Genomic DNA, 27,913 nt, shown 5'->3' with positions numbered 1-27,913 from the left:
TCACGTTTTTTATTGCCGTCGCCGAATTCGCGTTGTGTGACGTCGCTTGAAAAATGTGTCCAGAGGGATTCTTCTTCTTTTTTTTATTTTTTTTATGTTAGAGTAGCCACGAAGTGTGCCCGCGGGATATGCTCATTTGTAACGTGTTTCACTACTAAATCAATGACAGGTACTTGGGTCGCGGCCACGGTCTCTTGTGCGCGTCTAAGCCTACCTTTAAACACCCTGGGCTATCATTAGGACTGTTTTGAAAGGCTACAGTGGTGATTAATTATTTTTTTTTGTCTTATTTTTGTAAGAAGGGCTTTGACAACGGCCTACAACAGAAAAAAAAAAAAAATAGCCCACCGACAGTGCTGTCCCCTAAGGAATATACTAAAAAGATTATTTAAAATTTGAGAAGTGTCTTGAGACGTCCCTCTTGAAAGAATTCAAGTCATAGGCAGGGAGAAATACAGACGCAGGAAGTAAGTTCCAGAGTTTACTAGTAAAAGGGATGAAAGCTAGAGAATGCTATTAACAGTGTAGAATCCTCGTTGAAGTATTTCTAGAATCAAGAAAACACTCTTGAAAACCTCAAAGGTTCTACTTGAACTTGTTAAAAGTAGTTAAGATAGATGTGAAAACGTTTAAGATTGCGCGCTTTCGTGAGCTGCAGATTTGTGCTCATTATTCACCAAATGACGCATGCACTGGTTTCCTGTCCTATCGGTGTGTGCACCTCTATCTCTCACAAGTTTCTGTCAGTACGCAGCTGTGGTGTGTCTAGAACTAGGATGCCATAGAGCCAGTACGTTTCTTGGTCTAAAGAAGTGGGCGAGTGGGACTGAAGGAACTTTAGGTCCTTGCCAGTGATAATTAATTGGTTATTTATATGCCGCAACAGTGTCACTGGTAACAACCCTTTCAACGTCCCTCCTTCCTTCCCTCAGCCACGGCGCCCTCGAGATGATACAGTAGAGGCTGGTGTGTTGATTACTGTTGCTGCTGTCAGGTAGTGCGATGTCATCATTTTTTAGTAAAATCTGAAACTCTCTGTACGCCTCTGTTTTCACGTCTCCCAGCACCATGGACTGTTTCAAGGAAGAAATATCAACATTTTTCCTAAGCAGACTTGGCCAGCCACACCGGAACCATCTTCTGCTTAAAGTTCAGGGACAACAATTAAGCGTTATCATTGTTGTTGTTGTTGTTGTTGTTGTTGTTGTTGTTGTTGTTAATGTATTTATTAATTTATATATTATTTATTGATATTTATTTTTCAGCCAGCCTTCCTCAAAACTATGAGAAAATATCACACTCTTCGTAAAGTACTAATTCATGCAGTATTGGAATGAAGGTAAGTATGCATCGCTGTCGTCCTCATCATCAACATCACCATCCTCCTCCTCCTCCTCCTCCTCCTCCTCTTCCTCATTATCATTATCACAACAGTCACAACGGGAGTCATTTGCTCCACTCGGCACAGTCACCGGTCAGCGTCTCCCTCGCCTCTCCCTGCCCCGCCAAGGCACCTTCTAACCTGTAGGCAGTATGCAGGTGGGGATGGTGCGGCCAGAAGCGCGTCACCCGTGGCCGAGGGAGGCTGCCTGCGCGGGACGAGGAGTAGTGACAAGGGTGGTGGTGGTGGTGGTGGTGGTGGTGATAACAGTCTGGCCCGCGGGACCCTCAGCGTTGGTCGCTCCCGCCTGGCGCCGCGCCTCCGCATCCTCATCCTACTGAGGAACTAGCCACCTGCTGGCTCTTGCTCCCCTTCCTCCATTGCACCTCCTCTTCCTCTTCCTTTTCCTCCTCTTCCTCTTCCTCCTCCTCCTCCTCCTCCTCCTCCTCTTCCTCCTCCCCCTCCTTCTCCTCCACAAAGACATCCTTACTGCTACACCGGCACACACCTCACCAACAATGTGACCTCTGTCGGGTGGCTTAACCCAACGCCTTTCCACACACAGGGAGGCGGGGACAACACCAATCGACATCACCCGGCGTGATAAGGTGAGTGGGAGAGGCGATTGAAGTAATGAAGCAGAAGGGAAGTGACTGATGAGTGAGATGGAACAACAAGGTGGGAGGGAAGTGACTGAAACAGGAGTGTTGATGCTAAACTCTTGCAACAAGGAGAGCGATCACTTCGTTTGTACGCAAAGCACTGTACATAAAATCAAGGTGAAACAGTAACATACACATACACACAAACACTGCAATGGTCTGCCTTCATAACACTTATTACTTTGTATGACCATTCAGTTCTCGTCATGCATAGTTCAACTTCACCTCAGCTCAGCCTCACGTCTAGGGATCATATTCCGGAACACTTCTCTACCGCGCCTCAAGTACTTTCAAAAGCCTCTAGTGACCAGCAGAAGGGATGAAGAGAATGGTAGGGAATGGAAACTAATGATAATAATACCCATATTCCTAAATATCCCCTCATCAGGACTATTTTCAAAGACCACAGAGATGATAAGTCGTCTTGCAATGAGCGTTTTTCTACTCATGATACATAATCTTTGCTGAACTATCACCAGAATCATGAAAACTCTCTTGCGAACCTAAATAATCTGCCAACAAAAACTGTGTAGATGACCCACCCATAGAGACGTGCTTCTGAAGGACACACGGAGCCGCAGTATAGCAATGGTGAGGGAAAGGCAGCAATTACACTAGCAGGGAGAGATTTCAAGAGTGTGGGAACGTGGGAACGTTTGAAACAGACGAGGAAAGATAATCGTTGGTTGGAAGGAGAACGTTCAGTGTCTTGTTGTTATTGTTGTTACCATTACTATACATTTACTAAGGGAAGGGGTAATAAAAAAAAAAGAGGTGAATAAGATACAAGACAAGAAGATTAATAAGGATGAAATACGTAGATTGCAAAATAACAAGGTTTCTCTCATTTGTCTTAAGGGGAAAAAATAAATGAGAGAGAGAGAGAGAGAGAGAGAGAGAGAGAGAGAGAGAGAGAGAGAGAGAGAGAGAGAGAGAGAGAGAGAGAGAGAGAGAGTATAATAAGTCTGCGAGGAAACAAACCGTGGCGGGTGTGACATGATGAGGCGCGTGTGTGGCCGCCAAACATGCAAATCTTGGCCCCCAGAGAGTGCCGCCGGACGGGTCTGCGCCGCGCTGTGCACTGTCACGTCGCGCACCGTTGACAGAATTGAACACGAGGGAGGCAAAATTGACCCCATGGTAATCCCACCGCCTCGGCACCGCTACCGAGTGGGGATGAACGAAAAGAAATAAGAAAATATACTCGCTCGCACGCACACATACGCACACACGCAAGCACATATATAGACAGAAAATAAAAATAATAGAAAGATAGATAGATATAGATAGATAGATAGGAAGGTGATAAATAGGTTGATGGATAAGTAGACAATTTCGAAACACACAGGTAAATAAACTGTTAATATATTTGCTAAAAGATAATGATTTATTGTTGAGCCCAACGTGTGTATTAAGAAACTTGAGCTGGAGTGTTGATTTTGGACGTTTCATTGTATCTAAGTTATCAAGAGTTTAGAACTTTAGAGAGATAGATAGACAGATAGATAAATAGATAGATAGATAGACAGATAAATAAATAAATAGATAAACAGGATAGGTAGGTAAACAGACTAGCAAGACAGGTATAGAATGAACAAAATTATTTAATATACTTATTATAATGGGGCTGTTAATGTCAGAGAGAGAGAGAGAGAGAGAGAGAGAGAGAGAGAGAGAGAGAGAGAGAGAGAGAGAGAGAGAGAGAGAGAGAGAGAATCTAACTTTCAAACCGAGCATGTGTGCCGAAAAAAAGAAAAGAAAATAGATAAAATAAATAAGTTAATAATAAATAGATAGATAACTTAATAAAACAATAACAATAATAAAAAAAATAGTTATTCACTTGAAAACAAAGGTCATTTTCTCATGTACACAAATATTACTGAACATCAAACTCTTTACTGCTGGCAGTTGAATAGGGACGTTTGCATATTTCTTTTACTTTCAACGCGACATCTCATGGAGGAAGTGACTGACTGATTGACGAAATTTTGCGCCGCGACAACAAGGTCATGAACTCTTAAGGCACAAAGCCCCGCAGTGTTACCAGTCACGGATGGCATTCCAAACATTTCTCATCTCACCTCGATTTGTTTTAACAGCTCAGCAAGTTGCTGGCGTTTTCAAGGACGTGTTCATGATTCTAGGGACAAGAGAACCTGAAAATGAATCCCAGTGGTCTCTGAAGGTAGTCCTTAATTAGAACCCAAATCATTTCATATTACAGGTCCAGAATGCAAACCTGCAGGTCGCGTCTTGTTGGAGAGAAACGCCTAAATCCACCGACTTTCCCTTGACAATCCGCTGGGGCCACGTGGTTCTTTACCCCGGCCATGAAGGCAGCAGCCACTCATCCCTCCCTCCCTCCCTCCCTGGTAGAATATTGCTTGACATTCTGAAGGGAAGATACAACGATTATTCCTCGAGACATGGACGAGAAGATACGGAAGGAAGGAGGGAGGGAGGGAGGGTGGCTGGGGTTGGGATTAGGTTTCGTCATCGAGACACACAAAGGAACACATCACAAAATCTGTGTTGACGCGGCATCTCCCATAACCGCCCCCTACTTCGTTTCCTCTCACCTTCACTACCACCACCACCACCACCACCACCACCACCACCACCAGGAGCTACTATCTGTAACATTAGGTACGAATGGTAAGACTGTCCATTCTTAGTTTTTCTGAGAGGTTGTAAATTTCTTGTGTGTACTGTTTACTACTACTACTACTACTACTACTACTATTGTTACTACTATTACTACTACTACTATTACTACTACTACTATTGCTACTGCTATTTCTATTATTACACACACACACACACACACACACACACACACACACACACACACACACACACAGTCTACTCGCTATCAGGAAGATTAAGTGAATCAGGAAACGATGAGACAGACTCTCGGTGCGATGTGTAAAAGAGAAAATTGGAAGACAAAGACGTGAAACACAAGATAAAGCGAGAGCCGAGACAGAGAGGAAGAGAAGAGTGGGTGAGTGGGCGCCTCTCTCGGGGGAGTGGTGTGAGATTAAATACCGGAGAGAGAGAGAGAGAGAGAGAGAGAGAGAGAGAGAGAGAGAGAGAGAGAGAGAGAGAGAGAGACCATAAACATAATCTAGTCAAATTAACACAGTCTTCCCTTCAAAGTGGCGCCGTAAGACCACGTTGTTGTGACCCATTTATTAAATTAACTAGCCAGTCTTCGCCTTTTAAACTTCCATAGGGTGGGCGACGAAAACAATCACCATCACCACCACCACCAACACCACCACCACCACCATCACTCATCATCATCATAACTGAACTGCAGGACAAAAAGCTATATGCTCATTTCTATTTTATGTAACTCAGGCATAGCTTTCCATGTCCTCTCGCTTCCCGGTTCTCGCTGACTCTGCCTCGTCTTTCTTTCTCCCCACGAGGTTATCATTCCTTTGTCTTTAGTGTACATACGTCTATCATCTGTTCTGGCCACGTCCACTTCAGCTGTAGCAAAGATGGCTTCCGCTTACTACCACTCTCTAGAATGCCTGACACTCCTCCTACTAATTATTCTACACCCACTTATTTTTTTTTAATTTCCTTTCTTTTTCCTCTATAATTCTTCCCTTTCTATTTTAATTTGTTCTTTCCTTTATCTATTTTTTTTCTTCGCTTACATTTTTTTACATGATATATTATCTTTTCTTTCTTATTCCCTTCCTTTCTTCTCTTTCATCATCCTACTTATTTCAATCCACGAAAGATAAGGCAGCCTCTCATGCCTCTATTGCATCCCATCACCCAAGACTTAACCTAATAAACAGTAAACAAAGAAATAAAAAACGAGTGCTTGAAGAAAAGGAAATGTTAGGAGAATGATTCCACAAAGAAGGCAATCTGCTCCAGGAGGGCGATTTGATCCTGCTGTCGTGAAGGCGTGTGTAGTGCGGGAAGGTGAGGAGGCGCAGGCTGTGATTGACTGACTGAAGGACCAATGAAATGTGTGTGTGTGTGTGTGTGTGTGTGTGTGTGTGTGTGTGTGTGTGTGTGTGTGTGTGTGTGTGTGTGTGTGTTGCATAGAATGACGTGACGCAAGGAAAACTAAACTGAGATACACTAATTATAAATGAACTCAAGTGACACAGGAGTGAAAAATTAAGACAAAGAATGGTAATGAAATAACAATTCATAGCTGCGTAAAAATAATCTAAGGAGGTAAGAGCAGATGAAAGAGTTGCCAAAATACGGTAAAGGCGACGAATAATTTGAAGCCATCAGAAACTGTTAAAGATGTAAGAGGAGATGAAAGACTTGAAAATTTAATGCACTGGGCGAGGAATAAATTTTAAAAGATATAAGAGCAAATGACGGAGATTTCTATCAAACAGTCATGCCACTGAACACTGTAGGAGTCCCACAAAGTTAGCCTCTGCACTAAGCCCAAGATGACTTATCAGAGACGGGCAAAAATTAAGAGTAGCAGCTGCAGTTTATGGAATGACACTCGACTCAACCAATTAAGGACTTGAAACACTCCCAGGGCTGATGTGCTTCTTTCCTCTTAAATCAACCCTTGTTTTCTCTCTCTTTTTGTTTATTATCCATCTTGCTAGAGTTGAGCTGTGGAGAAACAATAGAGACATGTAAGGGTGTGTTATCTTTCATGGAGTGCGATGATAAGTAGAATTACTCATCAGAGGAGTGTGTAAGGCATTTCAGAGAGCTGGTGAGTGGGAAACAACTTTGCTACAACCGGGAGAGGAAGTGGACGTGGACAGAACAAATGAAAGATGGACAATTCAAGTAACGGAAGGACAACCTCTTCTGTCCATCAGTATTTGCGGAAAGATGCGAAATTTTTTCAAGCTTATTTCAACTTTCATGACAGACGGCTGGTTTACTCATTCACTGTCTAATGCGCCGGAACAATAATTGAGCACCGAATATCACAACGAAAAGTACAAGAAAATACGTGAAAGACAACGAGGCTAGGAACGACATGCAATAAAAAGAGAAAGAAGAGAACAGCGTTATATAAAGAAGTCTGTCTCCCACAGTCCTGGAAACTCCGCGGCGCTTGATAGACCTGCGTGAAGCTGTGACGGTGTTTTATATTGAGATGAAGATGAGGATGTGCAGGCGAGTGTGTGTGTGTGTGTGTGTGTGTGTGTGTGTGTGTGTGTGTGTGTGTTGTGTGTGTGTGTGTGTAAGGGTTGCCGATGACATACGGATAACTATGACCGGTGAAGGTGTTGGTTTACGTATGGCGATGGTTGGTGGTGGTGGTGGTGATGATAACTGATCTAATACATGTGTACCAATATACGTATACCAAACTGACATTCATACAAGGAAGAGGGCAGTGAGAGCAGAGATAAAGGCCCTCAAAGCACAACAATAATATAAACAACAACAATAGCATGTAAATAAATAGATAAAGAACTAAATGATAATAATACCGTACATAACAGCACCAGCAACAACAAAACAACAACAACAACAACAACAACAACAACAACAGGATAAATAAATAGAAAATAACATTACATAACATCATCATCATAATCACCACCACTACCATAATCATCGGCAGTGATGGACAAAGCAGGGTGGATGCTAACTCTCGCCTCACTCTGCCAGGTGGGAGTGACATCTACAGGAAGTCAACGCACCAACTTTGCCAGGTGGAAGTGCAAGGCGTTGTCGGCGAGGCTCCCGTGACGCGCCGCTGAGTAGACGGGACGCCGCGCAACATTAAGAACCATATTATGAATCACTTTTGCGCATCACCTCGACGACTTTTAAAAGGCTCTATGTATTAGTTGAAGTTACACGGGTCTTTAACGGTGTTTTTACGATTGTGGTGACAGCTTAACGAGATTTCTACATTATTAACATGAGAAGCACTCTTGAGAACTCGACCTATCGTCTCTGTGGCCTTCGAAAATGGTCTTGGTGAGAGAACAAAGCGTTTCAGAATACAGGTCTAATGACAACACTCCCACGGCAGACAAAATGTTTCTTTCTTCGTATTCCTAAGTGTCGTTCATAGTTGCCAGCATCGTGAAGTTTATTTGCCGTCGTAACGTTACGCTCTTTCATATGAACAACACTTCCTGCTGAGACAGACAGTGGGACGATAAGACAAGGCAAATCTTTCTTTACGAGTATTCATGTATTGTTGGCGGTGGCTCCTGCTTCTCTTGTTTACCCCAGGAGGAGGAGGAGGAGGAGGAGGAGGAGGAGGAGGAGGAGGAGGAGGAGGAATATGGCGAGTGTAAAAAAGCTTGGGTGCTATGAGAGAGAGAGAGAGAGAGAGAGAGAGAGAGAGAGAGAGAGAGAGAGAGAGAGAGAGAGAGAGAGAGAGAGAGAGACTGGTAGTGTTTCTAATCAAATAAGAACAGTAAGAGTGCACTTTCCCAAGAAATAAGGTCATGATGGTGTCCGGTATAACACACACACACACACACACACACACACACACACACACACATTTTATAAACTCAAAACCTCGCAAAAGCACTGACTGGTGTGGGGAGGCTGGACAGGAGGAGGAGGAGGAGGAGGTGGAGGAGGAGGAGGAGGTATTACTTCCCTCTTTTCCTCTGATACTAACCACATCTGCTCGGTCACGCTTCGCAATCCTGTCCTCTCCTTATTTTTCTCCTCTTTTTATCTCCTCCGTCCCTCCCTTGCTCTTCTCTACTTTCTCCTCTTCCTTACCCTCTATATCCTCTTCCCTTTCCTTCGCTGTCCTCGAAGTCTCCTCTTTACTTATTTTTCTCCCTTTTCTCCTTTCTACATCCTCTTCCTTCCCTTCGCTATCCTCTTTTTGGTTTCCTTCTCCTTCTTTCTCTTCGACTGTTTCCCTTTCCACTGTTATTCATTCTCGTGTATTCACCATATTCTTTTTCCTTTCCTTCCTTCCCTTTCTTTTCTCTTTTTCCACCCTTTCATTCTCCTTCTTTCGTGCTTCCTTCCCTTCCCTTCCCTTCCCCCTTACGTCTCCTTTCCCTCCTTTTCTCCCTCTCCCCCTCCTTCCTTCTCTCTCCCTCCTCACAGACTCTTCCTTTATACCCGCAGATTCACACACACACACACACACACACACACACACACACACACACACACACACACACACACACACGTATTAAGAAACTGCGATGTGTGTGTGTGTGTGTGTGTGTGTGTGTGTGTGTGTGTGTTCGGCTGACCCTAACCCTCCCACAGACACTTTTGTAACTTGATCTCTGAGAGAGAGAGAGAGAGAGAGAGAGAGAGAGAGAGAGAGAGAGAGAGAGAGAGAGAGAGAGAGAGAGAGAGAGAGAGAGAGAGAGAGAGAGAGAGAGAGAGAGAGAGAGAGAGAGAGAGTTTTATATACCAGTCCTTAGCCTCACCCTGTAGCTTCCTCCTCCTCCTCCTCTTCCTCCTCCTCTCGCCACTGCTGGTCAGGTAACACATAAGTACAAGTGCATTTTTCACCCGACACAGACACCCGCTCCCAGTGAAGACCTGCAGTATTCTTTCTTTCTAGGTAGTCCTGTCATCTTGTTCTTCTTGCTATTGTTATTTTTGTTTTCGTTCTTTTGTTCTTGTTCTTTTTGCAATTTTCTTGTTCTTTCTATCTACATTTTCTTTATATCTTCTCTACCGGTACTTTCTTTTCTTCTTCTTCGTCATCGTACTCTTCCTTCTCCTTCTCCCATGGATCGACTGAAATCATGTCCAATCAAACTCATACAAGTCATGAACCATTATTAGGTCAATGACTCACTCACAGTTTGAAAAGAGAGAAGTAGAAAAGTACCCTCATGAATACGTCTTAAAAGAGCGAAATGTTAAATTGAAGTTCAATTTTTTTTAAGACGAGCTCTGGTCAAGGGAAACAAGCGGCATAACAACGAAAAGTAAAAAAGCCCATTATTAAAACTGAAAAAAGATTATCCAAAATTAGAAGAATTAGAAGAATAAATTTTCCATTTCTAGCCGGTACAATGCTTAAAAGTGGCGGGAGGAAAAAAAAAAAAATGACTCGGTGCTTTGTTACAAGGGAGAAATATACCAAATATCAGTGAAAATATTAACTGTCAAGCACAATATTAATTTCAATAGCATCAAATACAAACTCATCACAAAATCGGTCGGTCACCACAAGCCCCTTCACCACACCAGCTGATACAACAATCTTTCAGCTGCTTCCGTTAGCCTGTTACCTGCTATGGTCGCCTTTTAACATTGAGGCGACTGTAATAAATTGTTTGGATTCTTGCCATAATTTAACAAGGATTTTGCATCATCAGTGGGAGAAACGCTTATGATAACCCGACTAATTATAATTTGTGACCTTTGAGGAGAGACCGCATGAGTGTTTAAGAATACGCATCCGGGGGTATCATTTCTCTCCCTTCTCCCTGCCATTATTAGAACGGTCTCTCCCTTCTCTAGCACTCTCTTCTGTTCTTCCTTCCGCTCAGCATTCTGATAGACTCGCATGTACTTACAACAGTGGGGCGGCAACACAGGCACATTATGCAGCAGTGTTCGTCCTCACAACTCACTCCTGACTCACAGACGTACGACCAATGATGCCTTTTTTAAGGGGGCATTTAACAATATGACTGAAAAAACGGAGCTTCTCAACAGACATAATCTCTTAACAGAATCATTAATTTAAGTCATAAGTAGTCAATTTTTTCATGCTGTTTAATAGTTTATGGAATCTTGTTTTTTAGAGGCTGTGGTGCGCAATGGCGTCGGTTAGCTCCCATAAAACCAAAACTAGTAGTCAGGATTTATATTTTTCTTATTTATTTATTTATTTATCATCATTAGATTTAGAAACAATGTAAAATCAGTATTATCCTACTAAGTCTCTCTCTCTCTCTCTCTCTCTCTCTCTCTCTCTCTCTCTCTCTCTCTCTCTCTCTCTCTCTCTCTCTCTCTCTCTCTCCAGGTTGCCGTCATGCTGTTGGGAAGAAGCTGTCCTATCTTGTCGGCGATATTTGGGCTCTTCCTCCTCCTCCTCACCCTCCCTAGGTAAGTAGCCCCCTCTACCTCCTCCTCCTCCTCCTCCTCCTCCTTCTCCTCCTCATTTCTTTCCTTGTTTCTCATTTTACTCTTGTTCCTGGTTTGCCTTCTCTTCTTTTCCCTCTACTACTACTTCGTTAACACCATCGGAAAGTACGTTTTCTTATTCTTCTTTCTACTTTCCCCATCCCTGCCGCCCTTCATCTTTCTTTCCTTGCTTGCACTGTCCTCGACTTGTGACGGCGACTGTACATACACCCTCTTCCCGCCAGTACTCGTGGGGCCTCCTGTGCCTTACTCCTCCACCTTTTCCGTCCGCCCGCCAGTGTTTCCTCGCCGTCTCCTTCCTCTTATTGAGACGGTAATGAATGGAGAAGGGGCGGCGGTGTCAGGTGAATAGTGTAATCAAACCCACTCTCTCTCTCTTCTCATGTAAACAGTCCTCTTCCTGCACAGCGCCAGTGTCCCAGTGTCGGGGGGCCTTACTCAGTCCATCAAGCTTCTCCCTGTGACGGATTTTTGTCTTATAGGGACGAAAGGAGAGTGTCGCTTGTCCATTTCAGCAGTATTGTCCAGTAGAGAGAGAGAGAGAGAGAGAGAGAGAGAGAGAGAGAGAGAGAGAGAGAGAGAGAGAGAGAGAGAGAGAGAGAGAGAGAGAGAGAGAGAGAGATTATGTATAGGTGAGGAATGGAAAGAGATCTACCTACTTGTCTGCCTGTCTGTCTCTCTGTCTATCTATTTACTTGTCTATCTATCTGTTTAGGAGCCTCTTAAATACTTACACTATCGATGCTACTGCCGATAGTATTAGTATTAGTATTAGTAGTACTAGTAGTAGTAGTAGTAGTAGGAGTAGTAGTAGTAGATCAACACCAACAAGAAAAATAAAGACAACAGCAAGTACAAGAGCAAGAACAGGAAGAAGAAAAAGGACAAGAAAAAAAAAGAAGAAAAGAGGAAGGAGGAAAGGTAATCAACAACAACAACAACAACAACAACAACAACAACAACAACAAAAGGAAGATTATGATTACACGTACTGCGCCACACAAGCTTAATTCACAGGCGGGACAAAACAGAAGAGTGATGAGTTGGCCAAAACTTGAGAACAGAAATCGTTAATAAGCAACCACAGCAGTACACATCATACAGTCACCCGGATCCCTACAATCGTACCCTCCACATTCTGTCCGATGAATACTGAAACTCCTCGATATTTCGTTCACTGGTAATGAAAAAAAATGGTCTCACTCTCTGCTTTTCTCAGCTTTCGATCGTTTCCTGTTCTCCACGTCAACTCCAGCGGGGAAATACTCTGAATTCCCTGCCTCATGCGCGTTTCCCAGTACTCAATAACAGGGAGGGGAATAAAGGAGGTGCTGGATAACCGGTAAGTCTTTTTTCAGCTTTCGATCGTTTCCTGTTCTCCACGTCAACTCCAGCCGGGAAATACTCTGACTTCCCTGCTTCGTGCGCGTTTCCCAGTACGCAATTAACAGGGAGGGAATGAAGGAGGTGCTGGATAACCGGTAAGTCTTTAACTACCATACCGGCGGGACAGCCAAGGCCGACCAGCAGGCAGCAGGGTCTCGGCTATCACTTGTGTCTCAATACGTAACCAGTTATACTTCGAGTGCCTTGTCACGAGTTGATTCCCAACTACTCCTAACAGCATAACAACATCGCGAAGGAATGACTGGCTGACACACACACTGATCTTTGTTTGGGGTGAAGACGCAGATGTAGAGGTACACGCTAAATAATACAGAGCTGGGATGGCCTTGTGTTGCAGGGCAGTAGTGGTGGTGTCGCTCCTACCCTCTCGTTTGCGATTAGTATATTCAAATTCCAGCCCGCCTAATCTGTAGTTTTGAGTTTTTTTTTATCTTTTATTCTTTTAAATTTGAACTATTTTTTGTGACTTTTACGTTTTCATGCATTTTATGATCCGCCGCCATATGACAGTAGTTGTTTAGGACCAATACAGGAAATTTTCTAATCACTTTTCTTCACCTTACTTCTTCCTCCACAGGGCCGCCGGGTCAAGTCGCCATCAGGTGCAGACTCAGGTGTACACCAACAACATTTCCTCCCTGCTGGACAGTCTATTGCTTGGCTACGACCACCAGCTCCGCCCTTCGCACGGCGGTGAGCCAAACTACGACAATAGTGTTGGAATTTTGGACAGACACCACACCCACACCCACTCTCTCTCTCTCTCTCTCTCTCTCTCTCTCTCTCTCTCTCTCTCTCTCTATCAAGGGGCAAGATCCATCAGAAATTTACCAAAAAATACTAAGGAAAAGATTTGATGATGGTGGTGGTAGTGGTGGTGATAGTGATGGTGATGCTACGGTCTCCCTCCTCAGGTGCCCCTACCACGGTGGAGATCGACATCGAGGTTCGCAGCATGGGGCAGATCTCGGAGATGGACATGGTGAGAGAGAGAGAGAGAGAGAGAGAGAGAGAGAGAGAGAGAGAGAGAGAGAGAGAGAGAGAGAGAGAGAGAGAGAGAGAGAGAGAGAGAGAGAGAGAGAGAGAGAGAGAGCTCATTTGAATCTCAGCCACACCTACTACTTTGAGGTTAGGCAAGTTAAGATTAGTATACTAAAGTTAAATAAAATAACTAACGTAGCCAGTCCTAAAATTAGCTGGGATGTTATGATAATAATGAAAGAAAGAAGAAGAAAGAAAACAAACGTTAAAACGCAAGAACTTGAAGAGTTAATTTCAGTACAACACAAATACTATAAAGATTCGAATATTTTGCACGATCATTGTTTAATTGATCTTCTTATCCTTCCGTGCAAGCCAGACGACCATGATGTAGTGGTGCAGGCTGCCATTTCTCTCTCTCTCTCTCTCTCTCTCTCTCTCTCTCTCTCTCTCTCTCTCTCTCTCTCTGGCAATGCTAACGAGCCATTAAAAGGTAATACACTTGAGCCGATGAGTGATTCAATGGCCTGGCAGGGCGTCCGGATGTCTCGCTAACTTTGGTCACTCAGGTCAGGGACACACACACACGCACACACACACACACACACACACACACACACACACACACACACACACACAGAAGAACACGCTATATCTTGATAAATATAAAGACAATGGAGCAGAAGAAAGAAGGACAATGCTTGTTGAGTCTATTAACTCGTACCTTCCAAAATGTATATGCAAAACCTCTATGATTCCAGTGGCGGACAAAGACCTCCCTAGTTATCACAGCAACCAAACTGGCTTAGTGGAGGCGTGGGATCGCAGGGCCACAACTTTTCGACTTAGTTCCTTCATGTATTCACTGCTGGGTTAATAGCAGACCAGCCCAAACTGTCTTCGCTCAGCCTGGCATTCGAACTTCTCCGGTGGGAGCTGAGCGCGCTGACCCCTTCACCACTGCGCCGCTTTATTTAAGATTGACTTTTATGAAATATTCAATTTACTTTACTTTCTTTTAGACTTTCTTCATGACTGATGTGTCCGGCTAACTAGACGGTCAGGGTCGCTTTGATGCTGCCTGTCGCTTGTCGGTGACTCGACTTGCAATAATTTTCGTGCCGTCTACAGTCTTTGATGTTTTACTTGCGAGGCTGTCGAGGAGGAGGATGATGATGAGGAGGAGGAGGGGGAGGAGGAGGGGGAGGGTGAGGGAGAGGGGGAGGAGGGGGAGGAGGAGGAGGAGGAGGAGGAGGAGGAGGAGGACGGCGACGCCTCTGTTGCCTAGAGGCAGGTGATGAGACGTGTAATAATATAACACGTCAAAAGGGTATTTACTCCCTGTCCCGTCAGCGCCTGTAGCTAACTTTTTGACGAGACTCACTATAATGTGATGATGATGATAATAATGGTGGTAATTATGAGATGATGTGGTGATGATGATGATGATAACAGTAACGGTAATATAAGAACAATGTTATAATGATGCTGATGATGATGATAATAATAATAATAGGAAGAAGAAACAAACCACCAATACCTTCGACACAGCAGCTCATTAACTCACAGCGTTACTAAAGTTCAACACTCCCAACACACTCCTCAGTGGTGCAGAGGTCTCCACTCTTCATCCCAGTCTTGCACACACTCTCCGGTGTTTCAGAGCTTCTCGATGGACTGCTACTTCCGCCAGTCGTGGGTGGACGAGCGGCTGGCCTTCCCGCTGCCCGGCGAGCCCTTCACGCTGTCCCTGGCGGTGCTGGACAAGCTGTGGAAGCCAGACACCTTCATCCACAATGGCAGGCAGAGCCACGTGCACCTCCTCACCGCGCCCAACAAGTTCATCAGACTGTACCGCAGCGGCAGGATCCTCTACTCCGCCAGGTACAGCACGCCGCGCCGCACCACGCCCCTCACGCCACACAGCCAGTCCTCATGCATGCCACACCACACATCACGCGCCACACGCCACACTGCCAGTCCCCATGCATGCCACACCACACACCACGCGTCACGCACCACACACCACGCGGCAGACACTGCAACCTTCATCCCTGATGCAAACTCCTAAGTCGGACGATTTGTTGTCATTTTCCAGGACACGTGGGATTTTGGGAGATTAGGCTGTGCAACCTGACGGGGAGAGAGAGAGAGAGAGAGAGAGAGAGAGAGAGAGAGAGAGAGAGAGAGAGAGAGAGAGAGAGAGAGAGAGAGAGAGAGAGAAATCCAATATGAAGTTCACCACGGAAGGGAGCAAAACATAAGGGAGGAGGATCACTACAAAATTTAGCATTTTTTTTCTTATATGAGTGGATGATTCAGCTGTGCTATTGATAGGCTGGACAGTGCACGCGTGGGAATGATGACGCGGTGGATGGGCGCTAGGGCGGTCCTCGAGCTGAGGGAAGGGACTGCCACGCACATTTAACACCTAGGACCGTTTTTTGAAACATTTACAGTCTTCTCTTGACAGCTGTGGAAGTTATCGCTGTTCAGTGACGGTTTTTTATGATTCAAATGATGGTTTAATGAAGATCACGCATCATCAATAAGATAGAAAAACTCATGAGAACGTGACCAATCATAGCAGTGACGCTTAAAAATATTTCTTAATAGAACACAAGTGTTTCTGAATACGGAACCCTCCAAAAAAACTCAGGTTATGCCCATAGAGTAAGCGTCGTTAAGCCACGCAGCATAAACAGCCAGCGAGACCAGAGATGGATTTAGAAGGGAGGAAACTAAAACACTACTGCTACTACTATTACTACTACTGCTACTGCTACTACTACTACTACTACTACTACTACTATTACTACTACTACTACTACATAGAGGTTACCAAGCTAAAAATTCAGCTTTAGTGTAGGAAGCTGAAAACATGGTTAATTACTCCCTAAGATAATACAACCACTCACATGCCAGACAAAATATTACGAGTTCACGACATGTTGAGACCTTCCCTTCCCTGTAACTCCCCTAGTACTAACGCCTCGCAAGATTTACTCAAGAAGTGAAAAAAAAAACTCGAGCTTTTCACTTGCACACGTCAAAACCACCTTAGATAAAAAAAAAAAGTATAATTATGCCAACCCTCCTCTGTCTTCAGGTCGTCCTCAGATCAGATCACATGTTTCAGAGTGTAGCCTTTGCAATGAGATTCCTTTATCCTTCTAAGTCTCTATTTTCTTGCCTGCGTGCGTGCGTGCTTCATGATCCATTACTAGCTTTAATGTTCTCCCTCTCTTTCATTCTCTTTAGTGATGCTTCTTTTTTCACAATATCCAGATCCTCCTCCTCCTTCTCCAGGGTATCCACGCTGTCGTCACCTCTTCCGCCTGACACGCGAGACTTACAGCCCTCCACTTTCTGATCACCAGAGTCCATCCCTCTTTACTACTAAAGACTTCATCACAATGCATACGCCTTTACCTTATAATCGATTACGAAACATTCAAAACACAATTAACAGACCTTGAAAGATTACAAAAGTGCGCTTCTAAGTACCCTTGTGATGGCAGCTGGGGGTGTGGCACGGCGGTGGTGGTCATCAAGGCTTGATTTAAAAGCCGTGATAAGAACACGCCAAGGGAGCAACATCTGAGAGTACACTGTTAGATTTATGACGCGGTGTTTTAGTTAAAATTAACAACAACGTGTCATCTGCTTGTGAAACTTCTTCGGGAGTGATGTGAGCTCCATACAAATATTCATCATTATTATTATCATTATTATCCACGCTGTGTTATTAACATCGTCACAGCAGTAACATCATCAGTGCTGTACTAACACTCATCGCCAGCATTGCATTAGCATCAAGAGGGGAGCGACGCAGCAGCAGGAGGCTAATAAGGAGATGGCTCAGATGGTCCGGCGACACTCCACACACGAGAGGTGATCGCGTCCAGCAGGCAGCGGATGCGAGGCGCCTGACGTATCAAGCGACCATCACCGCCTATCAGCCCCGCAGCTCACGTTGCAGAATATTGACCTGCCCCACGCCCACCCCCACCCCATGCCCGACACACACGCTCGCCTGCAGACACGGGGGCGCCGCCACTTATGCGCCTCCTCATCCATGACGTACTCAATGGCCGCATGGAACGAACTCAAGTCTTTTATGTCACTGAGTACAGTTTGTTGTCTCCACTCTCAAGGATTCAGTACTAGGGCGGGGTGGATGGGGGAGTAGAGGAGGGAAACAGTTGTCGTGGTAGTTTCCGAAACAGCAAATTACTCTAACTGTGACCTGGTGTTTCACAAGTTTCCGAGTCCCGTGAGTCAATGTTCTGAACTTTGAGCCTCCCGACAGGCCCCACTTACTGTGAGTGACGCTGCCATCATACCATAGAACTGTTGCAAGGGCCAGGACAATGTATTTATTATTTATTTATTTATTCATATATAAATAGCAACACATTTTTGGACGGTGACTGTCCTGTTAACCAGTGTGCCTGCCATGCGCTGGAAGGACAGCTCCAGCACCCGACAGAAGCAATGACTCACTGTCCTCTCACACACATTTTGAAGCAAGCAAGTGTCGTTTTAGTTTGCTTTCCCTCCCGGGCAGACAATTCTGGTTCCATCTGCAACCGTCGTCTAATTACACTCTGATTATTCTTAGACATTTAAAAACGCTTTCAGTATTGTTTGCGAGGGTGTTCACGCGCTGCTTCCACCGCCACCCCACACTTCCTTGGCAAACACTTCACTTGGCGCCGAATCAAACTTTACAAAGAGACCTGATACGGGCGATAGTCTCCGGGGAGAGGTCGTGCTTACGCGCCATGTCTCCTGAGCGATGTCTTGCGGAACGAAAAGATGACGCTCCAAAGCAGGATGAAAGTGTCCCCAGACTGCGAGACGAACGTGAGCTGCGGTGATGATGGGGTGATGATGATACTAATGATGATATAGCAGTATTAGTATTAGTATTAGTAGTAGTTGTAATTACTGTTCTCATTGTCGATGTTATAAGTATCATAACTACTACTACTACTACTACTACTACTACTACTACTACTGTTACTGCTGCTACTGCTACTACTGCTACTACTACTACTACTATTACTACCACTCCTACCACCACCACCCTGACTCCCGTCCTGCAGGCTGACCATCAACGCGTACTGCCCCATGAGCCTGCACAACTTCCCGATGGACACCCAGCGCTGCCCCCTAAAGATGGGCTCCTGTGAGTACCCAATACCAATGAGTCTCCCTCCTTGCCATCATTCCCAGTAATTTCGTCCGCTATCACAAGTCTTATCTCATCCCTATACTAAGATATATAATGCATGAATTGCAAGAACACGGGTTTCGTTCTAAATAATGAAAGGTAGATTTTTTTTTGGTCAACGGCTGTATTCTAATTGTTATAATATGCATACAGCTGCATTAAGATAAAACTCCTTTAGATAGATAATGCATGAATGACTGCTACACACGCCTCATCAGGGCCAACAAGTCTGCCTTTGTTTGTCATTCCCTTGTGTTCCTTTGTAGCTTTTACTAAGTAGCGACAGGCGGCTGATGTCACGCGGCATTCATCTGCGGGGATGTTGAGTTAGATCATTACCAGTGAACATTTGTGCCAGTTAAGTCACGGATGGGAGAAAAAAAAATAAGTACAGTGCAACTTTTGGAGGACAACAGAGAAGAAACGAAAAGAGCAAGAAAACCAGTAAAGGATACAAATACAAGTCTGTTGGAGCTGTCATTGCAAAGGCTACAGCTCAAAACTACATCTCTATGGGACTGTAGGGCTCGTCCGTCCAAAGTAAAGCGAAACTATCAATAAAACTTCATTTTGTAGAACAGGAGCCGAAAAAAAACTGGAAATAGAGCTGCACGACTATTCTTAATATTTACCAAAAATAACATAAATACAGTAGATAAATCAATCAATAAATAGAAATAAACTAAACTAAAGTGTATTATATCCAATGGAGGCATGAAGTCTTCATCAACGCTGAATAACTTGGCGGCTGGAAATTCACTTCATTGATATGCAACGCTCATTTTTGCCTAACACCGCTGGAGAGAGAGAGAGAGAGAGAGAGAGAGAGAGAGAGAGAGAGAGAGAGAGAGAGAGAGAGAGAGAGAGAGAGAGAGAGAGAGAGAGAGAGAGAGAGAGAGAGAGAGAGAGAGAGAGAGAGAGAGAAATTCGAATTTTCCTGAAGACCTAAACATGAGCTGAAAATGAATCATGCCAAACATCATTCTCACCCGTTGTGAGGAGCCTCCCACACCATGTTGTTTCCCGCGGTCAGTGTGTGGAGTCTGGACTTGGAAGTTCTTGATAATTACAGACTTCTCTCGGCGTCACCTCCCTCCCTCCGTGCCTTGCTTCGCCCTGCCTTGTGGGCGTTTTAGACAGACGGTGTAAAAATATCCTTGTCGGTCACTAACACTTGCAGCAATACAAAATGAGGCAAGAAGCTCGCGTCCCAGGAGCACTGTTCGTTCCTTACTGCACGCCTCTCCTCTCAACCGTTCTCTACAGTCTTTAAACTTCACCTATCCACATTTACTTAGCGCCTCCACCACGCATGTAGTCGCTTCTGTATAGCAATATATCAAGAAGAAACACAACTAAATGCTAGATTGTCTTTCCAAACGTTAGATTAATGGGGATATAAGTACCGACAGTGAGGGCAGATCACAGTCCCCATCGCTGACAGAGGCTGCACAGACTGGCTGTGTCTGGCTTGGTACACTTGCAGAGGTTTGTGAAGCTGAACTGAAGTGTTTCGTTGATTTGACAGAGAAAACAGCACGAAAAGTATTAAAGGCTTTCCTTTGATCTTGTTTCGTAAAAAAATGTTCTTTGTTGTTTAGTTGTATTTCTTCGTTGTCTCTGGTTTGGTTTATTGAAGGACGTTAGTAAGGAATTACAAGATGTACCAAGCCTCGCTTCGTTCATTGGAAAGGCTCAGTAACTCACTTTATTTTTTGTCTGGAACACCTTGACGCTGCTCGCGATATCAACGCAGGACAAAATCGTCAATGTATCAGATTTACATGACGTTAATCGATACTTCTCTATTGACTGTTATAAAAGTTAATCAATGTGGGATAAGCACTGCACAATATGTCGTGTATACATAATAAACTTCCCAAACCATCGAGTCTGAGCCAACTGCTGCTCTTATAAAGGTTTTCACGACAAATTTTCAGCGATTTTTATTTTTTTTAATGTTATCCTTATTACTATTACTATTATTTTTACCTTTTGCAGCGGCGCCATTAAGACAGCGATGTTGCGGCACCTTAGTTTTAAATCAATCAATAGATTCCATGTTGTTATAATTCTACAGTCTACGCATGCAATCCGTAATTGTTTGTATTATAAGAATCTTTTTATTTCAACAGTTAAAAACAACACCACTGTATTTATTTTAATTAATCTATTTTAGGAAATAAGTCTGACGAAAAAATAGATTATATATAATTAAGTTAGTTTTTTTTCTGTGAGTATGCCTCTTCCTTGTTACAGTTAAGTGTAAGAGGAGTTTATGCCTGGTAAGACGAAGGTACCATGACAGCGTGATGCACAATTCACACTATTATAATTCCTCGAAGGGATAAAGAACTTTTGAATTTCTGCGATAATTGCCCATCAGCCTCCTGCCTCGATGCATCCACCCCCTGCTTGTGTCGCTTCTTAGATCCACCTCCTCCTCCTCCTCCTCCTTTTGCTCCTCTTCCTTTCTTTCTTCCTTCATTTTATCTGTTGCATGAGTTTATTGTCCCTACATGTCTCATATAATATCACTTTATTTTCTCTCTATACTTCAAATCCACCTATTACTTTAATTTTTTTTTCTTTCTACACTTCACACGTATTACTCAATTATTTCCTCAGATAGGCGACACGTGTTTCTTGTCACCAACAAACGCCTACACTACACTTTATACAACGCTTCTTGCTTTTCCACACTTCACAGGTAACTCTTCCAATACTGGTTTGCTTCCTCTTCCTCCCCCAGTCGCCTACACTACAAGGGACGTAGTGTATCGCTGGAACGGTGACAGGCAGGTGGTCATCGCACCGGACCTCATGCTGTCCCAGTTTGACCTGATCGCCACTCTTCGGGATTTGAGAACACCACGCGGCTCACGGGTGAGAATTGATTGACTGACTGATTCTTTTGGCACAGCAGTAAGAGACAATGTGCTGCTGCAGGAGGGAGGGTGGAGATAGACTAGGGCCGCGAAAAAAAAATGACTATAATAATAGGTTCTAAATTGAGATTTAAAAAGACATACGAAGGAATAGGCTCTGAAATAGCAGTGGATGAATGGAATAGATTCAGTGATTAGGTTGATAATACTGAGTCACTAGGAAACTTCGAAAGATGATTGTACAGATTTATGGACGGGGGATGATAGGTAGAAATAGATAGGTATGTTTTTATAAAGAGACTGTCACGTGTGGGCCTGATGGCTTTTGCAGCTTCTCTATTTTCTTATGTTCTTATGCTGCACTAAGTTGTGTGTGTGTGTGTGAAGCCGCATGTAGTCTTTCCCTTTCAGCACTCACACAGCCTTACCTACCAACACGCACACACTCACACACTTAAAATGAAGTTTCCAACCGTAGAAAAATGAAGGGAAACGCTAAATATAATCGCGGTGTATGACAATCTTATGTAGGATTTTGGAAGGTGTGGATGAAGTGAAAATCTGAATATTTCCATGACATCCATTAGCAGGGAGGTAACAATGCAACAGTCGTTTGACCCACCTGTAGTTAAAAAGCTTCGAACTTCTAAAACCACTCAGTTGATGAGAGAGAGAGAGAGAGAGAGAGAGAGAGAGAGAGAGAGAGAGAGAGAGAGAGAGAGAGAGCAATATATTTCAATTAGATCTATTACAATGGCGGTGTCAGGTTGTCTTTTTATTCACATGTTCCCCATAAATTTCTAGGATCCATTATGGCTACTAAAATTTAATAACCACCCGCTCTGTGCCACCACCAAACAATTCACATGTTCAAATCAAATGCTGTACGAAGAGTGTTTTTATGTATTGTTAATTTGTAGGTGTCATTTTTCCTGTTATCATTCCAGTACTGATGACCATCAAGAGTGTGAAACAGCATATCCCTCACTGTATACGTATCTTTCCAAAACATTATATTTTTTCTTTGCTTTTTCTCGGTATTTATGTAGCAAGCAGTACCCTTCCTTGATCATTCATAGAAACGATGAAAAATTTGGCTGAAGGATGGACAGATCTTGTAACCATGAAAGGTACTAGTCGGGAATTGAAGCCCTGAACAGGAACGAAACTTAAGACGCAGGGTCAGATTGTTACCATCTGACTCTGAGAGGACAAAGGCTGACGGAGATCTTAATGACGTGACCACAGCGATTGTAAGGTCCATCTATTATATATATATATATATATATATATATATATATATATATATATATATATATACTCGTATATATATATATATATATATATATATATATATATATATATATATATATATATATATATATATATATATATATATATATATATATATATATATATATATATATATATATATATATATATATATATATATATATATTTTTTTTTTTTTTTTATTTCTTCTTTTGCTTTTAAGGGAGGAGGGGCGAGGATGTCTATACACACCTTCCCTCCTCTATTTACTAGATCAATTTCTGAGGCGCTTTAGTTTCCCCTTTACCATGCGCACTCTAGACCGTCATTTTCTTTACAGGCGAGCTTCTTCAGAGAGAACGGAGGCTGATTCCCACCTGAACAGACATATTATAACATCTACTGGTATCTAATTCAAATCTCACATGTACAACTTTCCCTAAATACATCCTTGCTACATTACACACCGACCCTCCTCATGTAACTGATATTTGTTCTTTTTTTCTTTAGTATCTACTGTTCTATTTCCCTCATCCCACCAGTCCTTCAATTCAATACTGTATGATCACTCACATTTGGTATATTTATCTCCACGAGAGTAATTCAGAGAGAGAGAGAGAGAGAGAGAGAGAGAGAGAGAGAGAGAGAGAGAGAGAGAGAGAGAGCCCAGTACACACACACACACACACACACACATTAAGGAAATGAGGCGGCTTATGGAAACATCTCTTTCTCTTTCATACCTGCAAGTCCTAAATAGCTGTATAAGAAACTTTCCTTAGCCTCACACACTCACTACTGTTGCCTGTCCAGGGGAGTTCTCAACACTCCTGGCCAGCTTCCACCTACAGCGGCACATGGGTAACTTCCTGATCCAGGTGTACGGGCCGTGCATGCTGCTGGTGGTCCTCTCCTGGGTGTCCTTCTGGCTCAACAGAGAGGCCACGTCCGACCGCATCTCTCTTGGTGGGTACGAGAGAGAGAGAGAGAGAGAGAGAGAGAGAGAGAGAGAGAGAGAGAGAGAGAGAGAGAGAGAGAGAGAGAGAGAGAGAGAGAGAGAGAGAGAGAGAGAGAGAGAGAGAGAGAGAGAGTTTTAACTTATATCTTCCTCCCACTATCACATCACACGCATTTCATGACCTTATACGTCCTCCCGGCCCGAAGGCATCACAACTGTACTGACCATGACATTCCTTGGGCTGGAGGCGAGGACTGACCTGCCCAAAGTGTCCTACTCCACTGCCCTTGACCTGTTCGTGTGGCTGTCCTACGGGTTCATCTTTGCCACCATCATTGAGGTGCGTGGCTTGCGCTCCCATTTTCACCCTTTTGAACAGTTACTTAGTCTTGGATAGAAAAAAAAAATTATTAAGCCGTTTTCTCCTTTTAACAAGTAATGAGTTTCTAGTTTGCGCTGAACTTGTCTCTCTCTCTAGAACTGTTGCCGATTTCTTAGTTCCTATTTAACCTTCTCTTCTCTCTTTTAACAATTATGAACTCTTTAATTTATGTGTTGACTGCAACTTTTCTATGCCTGCAGGCTTGAAGTACGTTTTCAGAATAGTTGTACATCCATATACAACACTGGTATCCATGAAGTGCATATGTATGAATACTGACTCCCAAAGGCACCAAAGTAGTGTCCATCTAGACAAAGCACTGAGCAGTCTGAATGTAGAGGTCAACTAAGACCTGCGTCCAGAATACAACAAGTAAGATTAGAAACAAATATATATGATGTTGTGTAAATCACTGAGTGTTGCTTTACTTCACACTCTCCCTACTCCACAGTTTGCCTTCGTGCACCTCTTCACCAAAGTGGGATCTGGCGAGGTGTACGAGTGGGAGTCCTCCGAGGACGAGGATAACAACAATGATGACAATGATGGCGAGGACGCTGATGACAGTGACGAAGTGGAGGATGAACAGGTAAAGTAACTGGTGGGGTAAGTATTACAATTCATGTACAGTTTTGGGTTGACAGAAATCAGTGTTCAAAATCTTTAAGGCCTTTTCAACAAAACCTGCAAAACAGTGTGGATATCAACCAGGGTAACACACAGCTGGTGACAACAGATGCAGGACAAAGCCCATAGAAAACAAGCCTCACCACAAGCTTGCCTGTTTGGACTGCTGGCTTGGTGCAGAGGTGGTTGTTACAAGTGGAACTGAGCTGGGAGTCTGTGTCGCCATTTCAGTGTGAGTGCCTGAGTATTGCCAAGATAGTCCCAGCTCCCCAGATGGTCTTGGGTCTTGCTGATCATCTTGACCTGATTGGTAAAGGTACTGGACTCTGGTTTCCAAAGGCTGAATTCACGGCAAAAGTCTCTAACAGCCAATTTGTGCCGCTAGATCTTCATTGTTTCCATGATGCTCCAAGACACAGCATTTCACTATGATAGCAGTGGGATGATCCTCTGATCTCCAGGAAAGGCTTTGTCAGGTGATAAATTCAAGCTACAAAGTCATGGGGCCAGTGCCTGCCTTTTTTTCCACTCAGCCTTCCACTTCTTCTGATCTTGGGTGGATTAACTTATCGGCATTTAAAACCTTCCATATATTGAACATGTGTGTGTGTGTGTGTGTGTGTGTGTGTGTGTGTGTGTATGCAGACAGAGAGAGAGAGAGAGAGAGAGAGAGAGAGAGAGAGAGAGAGAGAGAGAGAGAGAGAGAGAGAGAGAGAGAGAGAGAGAGAGAGAGAGAGAGAGAGAGAGAGAGAGAGAGAGATGCATGTAATCTTAGGACAACACATTACCTCACACAAAAATCTAAGATCTAAAACAATTAAGTAAAATTATGGACAAAATTGACATGGATATGGAATGCAGAACATGCCAGAGAGACTGTGTCATGAGATGTGCTTGCATGTGTAAAGAAACAGCGGCATGCGAACATTTTATCAGTCAACAACACTTTCTCTGTCCTGTACAGGCGGCTGTGGCGCGTGCCATCATGCTCTTGAAGGCTAGAGAGAAGAAAACTTGTGTCTCAAGTGAGATCAACAATGCAGCTGGCTACCCTTGTCCCTGTCCCTCTTCACCCTTATCTCTTTCTCCAACACTGCCAACCAGCAGCAGCAGCAACAGCAACAGCAGCAGCAACAGGCCTCCAACCCTGACTGAAGCCCCCAACACTACCCCTGCAGCCTCAGCCACACCATTCATTGTCTGTCAGCAAGAGGCAGCCATTCACTCTTCACAGCTCACACTACCCTGCTCTTCCCTCATCGCCAGGGTAGGAGAGAGAGAGAGAGAGAGAGAGAGAGAGAGAGAGAGAGAGAGAGAGAGAGAGAGAGAGAGAGAGAGAGAGAGAGAGAGAGACTACCTGAGGTCCGATGTGTTACCGACAGAATATTAAACACTTGATATCCTTCGCCCAACCACCTTCTCATAATAGTCTGTGATGTTTAACCTTTACAGTAAAGCCCCATGAACTACAGGCATCAGTTGACTTAACTGTATATGGAAAAAATAAGGCTAAGAGTATTGGTGAAAGCTATAATAAGGGTTAAACTAGATAAATAAATAAATAAACGTTCTTCACGTGTTCTTATCTGATAGTTAACTCTGATCTCCATTCAGATCACTTTATACAGTCAATATCTTTGTACATAGATGTCCTTATGACTAATTGCCAGACTATGTTCATATTTAGAATAGGTGTGCCACTGGAACTGCCATTTGTAAGGACAACAGCAGTAGAAATGGACCACTAGACCCATTTCATATGTTTGCCCATGTTCTTTTCTTTTGCTTAATGAAGAGTAGACATGCTGAAGTTGTCCAGGAGAAGGAAAAAAACCACTGTCAAAGCACCCTGGTGACTGGAAACCAACACCTTGGTCGCTGCCATTGTTGAATACCCATTGACAATAAAGATGAGAGGTGTGAACATAATAGGAATGAGACTGACTGCATTGATTAGATTCAGGACGCTAGATGGAGTAAAAGACAAAAGGTCTGCTTTGCTAGTTTCTGATACATAATATTTCTGTACTCCCACTTCTACTAAAAGCCTCACTTTCACTCCCACTTCTACTGAAAGCCTCACTTTCATTACCCTTTACAGGATCCCAAGGTTTGCCCTTTTTTTTAACACATGTTCTGATTTCCAGGAGAGGAGGGGAGGCTTGAAGCATCCACCACATGACAAGAGGTGCTACACGAGGCACAAAATAAATTCAGTGTCATACATTGATGAGGCATCCAGGGTGTTGTTCCCATTGATCTTCCTCTGTATAAACCTGCTGTACTGGTGCACCTACCTGCCTGCTGCCTAACACCACCACTACTGTGCTGGTGCACCTACCTGCCTGCTGCCTAATACTACCACTGCTATGTTGGTGCACCTACCTGCCCGTTGTCTAACATCATCACCTGCTGCCTAATTCCACTACCTGCAGCCCAACACCACCATCAGCTGCCCAACACTACCATCAGCTGCCCAACAGCACCACCAGCTGCCGGCACCATCCCCTGCTGCCTGGCACCACCCCCTGCTGCCCTGCATCACTCCTTGCTGCCCGGCACCACCCCCTGGTGCCCGGCATCACCCCTTGCTGCCCGGCACCACCACCATCATCACTCACTGCACCTCTTCTCTGTTCACTTTGGTTTCCAGTCAGGTGCACCAGTGCTCAAATGAAATCATGGAGCTTTTCTGTTTGCGTCATTGCATTCGAAGCAGGTGTTAGGAATATAGATAAGTTTTCATTGTATATTTTTGGATCATTTATTTTCATGATACTATCCTTTTTTTTTTCTTTTTCAAATATAATGCATTTGTCTGAGTTGGAAGACATGATACTATAGACAGATCACCTGTCCTGTACCCAAGGCTACTGTGTTGTGACGCCTATCATAGACATACTGCAGCTTTCCGACATGTCTCTGTCATGCTAGTTTTGTTATTATATATAAAAAACACAAATAAATTCATGAAATATGGTAAACATTCTCTATAGACTTTTACCACGAGTGAAATCTTGAGGATAAATAAATAAAATCCTAGA

At 43.7% G+C, this 27,913-nt stretch overlaps 2 protein-coding genes across 8 annotated transcripts in view; one reads left to right on the top strand and one right to left on the bottom strand.

Moving 5' to 3' along the window:
* The window catches only part of LOC135106252 (protein seele-like), a 39,392-nt gene extending 19,239 nt beyond the window's left edge, over window positions 1-20,153 (bottom strand). For 6 of the 7 annotated variants that reach the window (XR_010271191.1, XR_010271190.1, XR_010271188.1 and 3 more), the window contains exon 1: window positions 19,732-20,153. Coding sequence is in view for 3 of the 7 variants with exons in the window: in XM_064015060.1 (XP_063871130.1) it covers window positions 19,732-19,757 (26 nt within the window). In the remaining 4 variants the exon portion in view is untranslated. The remainder of the gene's footprint in view (window positions 1-19,731) is intronic. The other variant, XM_064015059.1, reaches the window with a different exon arrangement.
* LOC135106250 (gamma-aminobutyric acid receptor subunit alpha-5-like) lies at window positions 1,304-27,913 on the top strand. The gene is given in 13 exon segments (XM_064015057.1): window positions 1,304-1,989; window positions 10,994-11,076; window positions 13,100-13,215; window positions 13,437-13,504; window positions 15,167-15,387; window positions 18,615-18,697; window positions 21,495-21,593; window positions 21,596-21,628; window positions 23,716-23,868; window positions 24,067-24,200; window positions 24,694-24,831; window positions 25,834-26,136; window positions 27,017-27,913. Coding segments are annotated over 12 exon segments (1,587 nt in total). The 5' UTR covers window positions 1,304-1,989; window positions 10,994-11,002; the 3' UTR covers window positions 27,182-27,913.

The sequence above is a fragment of the Scylla paramamosain genome, chromosome 13 (assembly GCF_035594125.1).
Source record: "Scylla paramamosain isolate STU-SP2022 chromosome 13, ASM3559412v1, whole genome shotgun sequence".
Lineage (NCBI taxonomy): Eukaryota > Metazoa > Arthropoda > Malacostraca > Decapoda > Portunidae > Scylla > Scylla paramamosain.
Note: the sequence above shows the minus strand (reverse complement) of the source record. Positions and strands in the feature narration are given on the sequence as shown.